Source organism: Phragmites australis, chromosome 3 (assembly GCF_958298935.1).
Source record: "Phragmites australis chromosome 3, lpPhrAust1.1, whole genome shotgun sequence".
NCBI lineage: Eukaryota > Viridiplantae > Streptophyta > Magnoliopsida > Poales > Poaceae > Phragmites > Phragmites australis.
Genome location: NC_084923.1, coordinates 226,999 through 235,104, shown reverse-complemented (window position 1 = coordinate 235,104; position 8,106 = coordinate 226,999). Strand labels below are relative to the sequence as shown.

The 8,106-nt window shown below is 40.4% G+C and overlaps 1 protein-coding gene across 5 annotated transcripts; it reads left to right on the top strand.

Annotated features, from left to right (window-relative positions):
• The first annotated feature begins 1,656 nt into the window (after nt 1-1,656).
• Nucleotides 1,657-7,849, top strand: LOC133911340 (oxysterol-binding protein-related protein 2A-like). Of its 5 annotated transcripts, none has more exons than XM_062353541.1 (10): nt 1,663-2,197; nt 3,726-4,079; nt 4,654-4,747; nt 5,031-5,467; nt 5,601-5,756; nt 6,095-6,262; nt 6,467-6,607; nt 6,703-6,939; nt 7,013-7,126; nt 7,592-7,849. In XM_062353541.1, the coding sequence occupies exons 1-10, from the start codon at nt 1,892-1,894 to the stop codon at nt 7,772-7,774; spliced, it is 2,190 nt and encodes a 729-aa protein (XP_062209525.1). In that variant the 5' UTR covers nt 1,663-1,891; the 3' UTR covers nt 7,775-7,849. The 5 variants fall into 5 exon arrangements, 3 of the variants coding, with proteins under 3 accessions (XP_062209525.1, XP_062209528.1, XP_062209526.1); XM_062353544.1 differs by lacking the exon at nt 1,663-2,197 and adding an exon at nt 2,218-2,678; XM_062353542.1 differs by lacking the exon at nt 1,663-2,197 and adding an exon at nt 2,772-3,075.
• Nucleotides 7,850-8,106: the final 257 nt, after the last annotated feature.

Genomic DNA, 8,106 nt, shown 5'->3' with positions numbered 1-8,106 from the left:
TATTTGTCCAGTCTCCTCCATCTATTTGTGACTTCATAAAATAACTGGACAAGGAGCAAAATGCGCACCTAGGCCATGTTTGGTTTAGCAGCGACACGCTATTAAATTAGTCTTTAGACGTACTGCATACCAACGTTTGTTGTCATCATCTCTTTATGGTTGGTCCATTCACACATCGACGAAAAAACACATATCCCATGTAATATTTATCAGCGTATATAGCTTTTATACCGAGTTATATGATAATCGTACTTCACAAATATTATTGTTCGATAAATTAGAATTTGTATCATCCCAATGTTACTTCACTAAAAAGTTACATACACAAATACATTAAACAAATAATAAAATATCGATAAAATTATGTTGAAACAAATTCACATACGACAAGACGCGACATGAGCGATGGAACGCATCAGCCTATATTCAGCACATGAGATGTCGAATTCGGTATTGTGCATCGTATTTAGCACATAAGATGTTGAATATGATGAACATTGCCGTATTCGATATCTCTATTACCGAATATAGGCTAGGTCTATCGTTTTTTATATCTTAGGTATTAGCATCGATTTTTTATGTTTCAAGTATCGAATACATATGCTAGATTTTATAAATACGCTGATATACTATCTATTTTAGTAAATACAATACTCCTTCCGTTCCACAATATTGGTCCATGGCCTCGAAAGTATGTGCCTCAAAATGTTTATTCATTGCGGTAACCAATGATACTTTATTGTCCATTTTACTGCTATACTCTTAAATACATACATATTTTTACTCCAACGCTGGTGAGTTAATTGCTCTCATCCTTGATTGATTAGGAGTAGTATGGCCATCTTATTATATTTTTTTTACTTAATTTTAATATTTTTTAATTTATACGTAATAGTAGGCTTGACAAACATTAGGAAAGAGATGAGTAATATTTATTGTCAATTTTTATTTTTTCCCAATACATCCGATTCCTCCGATGGGTGAAGTTAGGGATGGAAACGGATCGGATACGCATGGAATCGAATTCGGATAGTACGATTTACCACATTTTAATTCGAATACGAATACGGATCCGGATATCTTCGAATACGAATACGAATCGGATAGTTCGAATACGAATCCGCATTCGGATATCTACTCGATCTTCGAAATTCAGGTTGGAAATTTAAATTTTTGAAAAAAATTGACTGAAATTTGTTCTACTTTGATTGGGCCGGAATTTTACAAATTTTGTTCAAAATTCATGTTGAAAATTTAAATTTTTGATCAAATTTAACTGAAATTTGATGAAATTTGACTGAAATTGTTCCAATTTGATTGGGTTGGAATTTCGTTCATATCTGAAATTTCTAAAACTTTAGCAAAATTTAGTTCCCTGGTTGGCGGATACGGATACGAATCGGATATATCTCGAATTCGGATATCCACATTTGAATTCGAATCTCGAAAACGAATTCGGATATATCCATTTTAGTATCCATTTCAGAAACGAATACAAATACGGATATCCATATTCGCATTTTAACGGATACGGAATCGAATAATTCGGATTTCCTGCCATCCATTTTTACCCCCAGGTGAAGTGGAGGTGGCTGGTAGCTACCGAGGTTTACACCTAAGATAGGAGTCGATAAGATGTGACGTGACCTTCGACAGCTGACCTGACTCAACTCAACCGAGAATAGCATGGCAGCGGAAGCCAGCAAGGCAGAGCAGGGTTGCTGCACTGCAAGCACGGCTCCTTCTTTCGTCGGCGAGGCGAAGGCGATGCTGAGTATATAAACAGGATGAGGAGGAGGACGACGAAATCAAATGGGAGTGATATTAGTGTGAGTGCGAGAGGCACGACGACTCACCACCGAGGGAGGAGCCACACCTGACACAGATAGGGATGCGTGCCAGGGATTTGCACCCGCTCTGCTGCCTCCCAACCGACTGCCCCGGCGGAGGATGGTGCGCCGCCGGGGACCAATCCCCTCCCCCACCGCCCGAGGAGGCGCCGGCCGTGGCCGGGGTGCTCTACAAGTGGACCAATATCGGCAAGGGATGGCGCCCGCGCTGGTTCGCCATCCGTGGCGCCGTCCTCGCCTACTCCAAGATCCGCCGCCGCTCCACGCCCGCCGAGCCCGCCGCCGCCAGGTTGATTGGGCCCGCCGAATGCGGCGAGGACCGCCCGATTGGCTTCGTGCATCTTAAGGTCAGCCCTGCCTGCCCTCTCAATCGCTTCCCTGCCCTGTCTCCTCCTCTCCTTCGTCTTCAAACTTGATCTGTTCCCCTCAAGGGCTGACCGTAATCCATCAAAAAATTGTTGATTCCTCATGCTAGTTTTAGTTTAACTGGTGGTTTCCTTTTGAGCTTCCTTCTACTGCCAATTCGATGGGCCGGCATTACTTGCTTTCTATGGGTAATGCTATGATAATTTACTAGTGTTTATAATTAGTGTGCATTTCATCTATACATACATGGCCCAGAGAGACACAGCCAAAAAGTTTTATTTTTTTTAAGCAAAGACAGCCAAAAGATTAATTTTTCTATCCAATTCGATCGCTCCTCTTCCGAGTGCCATCGAATCGGGGCAGGCAGATGCAGCGTGCGGAACGTGGAAGGAACTCGCATACGAGCACTAGAATAAATCGAACTAGAAAGTGGGGATTAGCAGTCACATCACACGCCCCACTGTGAGTTTCGAGCGTGTCCGCATCCTGCCATTCATTCTGCTATTCTCTTTCATAGATTTCTGCCTGATAAGGATTACCTACCTGTGTCTCTCGTGTGGCCTGGAAACGTGATGTTTGCTGTGGGGAAACACGGGCGCCTTATGGATGCTGATGAGCGCTTCTCTCGAGTCTGGAGATGACACACGGGCCAAATCAGTTGTTCGATGTTACATTTTACAGCCCCACCAGCCGCCTATTCACTGGACTTGCTCAGTTCTGAGCATGTTAACCAACCAACCAGCTAATTCCAACAGGCTTTGTTTTCTCGGGGTTTAAACTTACTCCGAGTACTAGCGCTGGTGAATCGGTGATGAGGCCTCCGTGTTGTATGTTCTTCAGTTTTTGGGAATGTGAGATGGTACGAATCTCTTAGTAACCATTTACTGCTGGGAGGCCTCTCTTTTGATAAGAGCGTCACAAAAGGCTCTTGTCTGTAATTATTGCTTCACTTCCTATTATCTGGAGTATTATGCAATCACATTCGTACCTTGAACAGTGTACTAAAATGAAACGATGTGCAAAGGTGGGGTTGCGGATTCCAAACACTTGCAGTTTTCACAGTGAACTTTGGTTCTTTCCATCTCATGGTTTATCTAGATAATTACTACCTCTGTTCTTTTTTGTTTGACGTCCTAGATTCCGTAGTCCATACCATTAAAATAGCTTAAGTTTTGACCATCAATTTGTTTTGAAACTATCTATAATGGCTATATGAAAATTATATTATTAGATCTGTCACTGAAAAATGCTTTCCCAATACTATAACGTTACTAGGATATATTCAAATATAAAGTTACAGAAAATTATTGGTCACGCTTTCAACTTGGAGACTGTGAAAAGTTAATAATGTCAATAGAAAAGAATGGGTGGAGTGAAAAAATTAGAGGGCTACCTCCCTGCCTGCTTATTTTGATAAGGTTCACCATTGGCATAGTGTAAAGAAAATATGCGATTTTGTTGAAACCTTTGCTTTTTGTTGCTAATATTGTCTTGTTTAAATATCTTTAGGTCTCCTCATTCCGTGAAAGTAAGTCAGATGATAGGCGGTTCTACGTAATTACTCCAACCAAGACACTGCAGTTGAGAACAGACTCTGCAAAGGACCGAGTGGCTTGGATTGAAGCCCTTGTTTCTGCTCGAGCTGAATATTCTCCCAATGGGGGTTTATTATGTGACCAGAATGATGTATCATTTTCAACAGTGAGGCTCAGAAATCGCATGCATGCAGAAGGCCTTGGTGAGGAGATTATTAAAGACTGCGAACAGATTGTCCATTCAGAATTCTCACAGTATTATGCACAGATGAAACAACGCTGTGAAGAATATTTAAGCTTTCTCGGCAGTCTTCCACGAGAGCTTGAGGTAACATTTTCAAAGGATTTTCTGATTAGTATATTAATAAATCATGTTACCCGCTATTTTCTTGATTGATCAACTGATGTATTAATGCGGACTGCCAAGAGGGATTAGTTGTTTGTCTCCTCACCTATAGTACTTTTACATTCTGGTGCCTTTTCCCAGTTTCGCCAAAGAAAGCGGATCCATTTAGAATACTATAGATCTACACATTCCTTGCAAGTCATGAGATAACTACAGTCATTTCTTCCAACTTTGTTTTCATTGATACTGCTTGTTCAGAAGTTTAGTGTGCCAGCTATAAGCCAAAAGGGCTAGCTGCCTGACTAGCAGAAAAGGCTATTTAGTCTTTGCTTGGACTTCTAGAATTAAATAAGGACAAGGCATAAGGTTTCAAGTTTCCTTCTCTGCAAAATATCAACTGAATTATTACTATGCAGTGTAAAGATCCTTGGGTTTCTGCTGAGGATTTTCGGTAACATATCGATATTTGTTTTGCTTTCATCCATGCTCTCATCATAGAACATGCATTTATGCCCTACCACCAATTCTAAATATGCTGATATACTGTGTTTTGCAGGTACTTAATGCAGAAGATACTGCTAATGTCGTTGAGCTGCATTCTCGCTTGATGAAACCTGAGTGCTCCTGCTCTGGCCACGGAAAATGTAGTGGTATTTAATTTTTTTTAGTTCTCTGTTTTCTTTTATTGGTTATCCTTGCTTTATTGTTTTACTTTGCATTCATGATTCATGTTTTTACCCAAAGACTATCCTGCCATATTTTCCCATCAAGCATTAAAAATAAGATGTACACTTAAAAAAGAAAAAATAAGACTGTCTTCAATATGCATTAGCTGCTCTTGTGTTTTCTGTTTGGTTTTCTAGAGTTTTTTTTTTTCCTCTTACCTTAAGCTTTGATATGTGCAAGTTATTCTTACTGTTAATTTTTCATCAGAGAGCAGCAATACAGAGTCTTCTGATGATGCTGGGCGACAGGAGTTAGATGATCTGTCAGATGATGATGACTATCATTTCTATGATACAAGGCAGAGTTTCAGTGATTCAGCAGCAAGTCCCAACTTGAACATAAAAAGTTCAAATTCTGACAAGGATAACTGTCTCCATGGTAATAAATTTGTAGAACCAATGGCTGGTGAGAGAAACAATGAAGACTTGTCGTTGTCTTCACTACGCCGCACAAAATTGCCTGATCCAGTTGAGAAGGAAAAGGGTGTAAGTCTTTGGTCAATGATCAAGGACAATGTTGGAAAAGATCTGACACGAGTATGCCTGCCTGTTTACTTTAATGAACCATTATCATCTCTTCAAAAATGCTTTGAAGATTTGGAATATTCTTATTTGCTGGATCATGCATATCAATGTGGTCTAAAGGTATTATTTTTTCTACAAATTCCCACTTGAAAATTGAATAATTGAACTTGGAATCTTTATTGTCTGTGTTTATAGTAGTTTTGACTTGACTTGGCGTCTGGCAATAATTTCTCTACTATGTTTCTGAATTCAGGGGAACAGTTTGATGAGAATTTTATATGTTGCTGCATTTGCGGTCTCTGGATATGCTTCCTCGGATGGCCGCCCCTGCAAACCTTTCAATCCATTGTTAGGTGAAACCTATGAAGCTGATTACCCTGAAAATGGAATCCGTTTCTTCTCGGAAAAGGTTAATTCTTTGTGGCGACCACATCATAAGAGTTGCGTCTTCCTTTTATTGGGATCCTGTCAAAAAGTAATGAGCTAGCGATATTTAAATGAATAACTCAGGGGTCGTAAGTAGTAAGAGGTCACAAGAACTTTGCCCAAAACAAGTTACTTTAAACACGCAATCCTGTGACTTGTTTCTGAACCAGCATTTCAATTAAAAGACATATGAATCAAAGAAGTGGATTAATCCTATGAACTGAGTGTGTTCCTGTTTCATGTCAACTAACTGTTATGATTACATCAGTAGAGTTATCTAATGCTAGACTTGCAGTTACAAGCTATTGTTTCTGGCGCCAGGTTAGTCATCATCCAATGGTCATGGCTTGTCATTGTGAAGGGAAAGGTTGGAAATTTTGGGGAGACAGCAATGTAAAGAGCAAATTCTGGGGCCAGACAATCCAGCTGGATCCTGTTGGAGTTTTAACTCTAGAATTTGATGATGGAGAAACTTTCCAATGGAGTAAGGTAAAAATCCTTTACTCCATTGTTGATGGAATGACTGGCAGACTGCTTACCTGTGCTTAGCTTCAGTAGTTTTACCAACTTTATCCTGTGCTTGTGTAGCAGGTCTACAATAATTTGCATGCTATGACCTACGATATGAATATGATACCTCTAATTGGTACTGAACTTCTCTATGAATGGTTAACTTTTTTATCTCTATATCAGGTTACAACAACAATTAATAATCTTATCATCGGTAGAGTTTATTGTCATCATCATGGTACGATGAACATAAGCGGGAACAGAGAATATTCATGCAAGCTGACGTTCAAACAGCAGTCTTTCCTTGAACGGAGCCCTCGCCAGGTAAAATATCATATGACCAACAGTTTCCACAGTATTCCCATTTATCTCGTTCCCTATTGTTTATGTGGCCTTACTAAGATATAGTTCTATGCAAGGTTCAAGGATTTGTCACGGATGTTAATGGTGCCAAGGTTGCAACCCTACTGGGGAAGTGGGATGAGAGAATGTACTGCACCACTTCCAATGATGCCTCCAGAGTAAATTGCAGTGCATCAGGTCTGATTGCAGATGCCACTCTGCTGTGGAAGAAAAATGAACCTTCTGCTAACCCCACACGATATAACTTGTCATCATTTGCAATAACTCTAAACGAGCTGACTCCAGAACTCAAGGTAGACCTGGCATTGAGATTATTATCATTTTTCTTACCTCCACTCCTAAAGCATGAAACTGTCAATTGTTTAGGAGAAGCTTCCACCGACAGATTCTAGACTTAGACCAGATCAGCGACATCTAGAGAATGGCAAGTATGATAAGGCCAATGCTGAGAAATTGCGTCTGGAGACAAGGCAACGAATGGTATGTCTTTCTTCACATTTTCGTACACATGTTCCTGAAATATATATCTTCCGATTTCCTAGTTCTTTAGCATGTAAAGAGAGGTATTCAGTTTACATGTAAAATCTAGTACCTGAAACCCACCCACCACTCTGCAATCGTTGTGAACGTTGATTTGGATCAAGTGTCACTACTGGAAACCCAACCTAGGCCGACGGGGAAGCACAATGTCTTGTAACTGACAAGTCTATGTTACGCACTACGTAGTAGTTGTCATTTCACATTGTTGGGAGCGAAGTAGCTCATTGCTGGCATTGGTTGTGTGCATCCACATGCAGAGTCTGGGATGTTTTTCCATTATCCAAAAAATGTAGCTCATTGCAGGCCGGCTTAATTTCTTGAGCTTACAGTTTTACAGTAAAGTATTTGTATGCTCTTTTTTATGTTTGTCTGCTCTAACTGGAGTTGCTTCGTATACTTCTGTAGGCACGGAAGATGCAGGAGAATGGCTGGAAACCAAGATGGTTCCAAAGGGACACCGAGGACGGGACATTCCGCTACACTGGAGGCTACTGGGAGGCAAGAGAACAGGGGACATGGGCTGACTGTCATGATATATTTGGTGAACTTTCGGACAACCGAAAGTTGCAGACTTGTCAGTCTGGTTAGATCAAATATGTAGCTAATCTAGTAACTGATATCATGAAATGAATCACTGGAATGAAAGTATATCTTATTACCGTCGCCTCGTTTCCTCATTGTGCAAATAGGAGCACCCCCTTGTCTCTCTTTCATATAGAACCAGTCGACATATGGTTGTGACCATGCATTTTGTGTGCACATTCGCCAGAGGTGCTAGCATTCTTGGCAAAGCTGTCGATAATATGCATCCTTTTTTCCCCCTTCATGTGAATACTTCCCAGTGTGCTCTTTCTCAATCCTTCGATTCTTCTCTAGTACTAATTGGATTACAAACTGAAGTTAACCTAACTTGTAGTGAT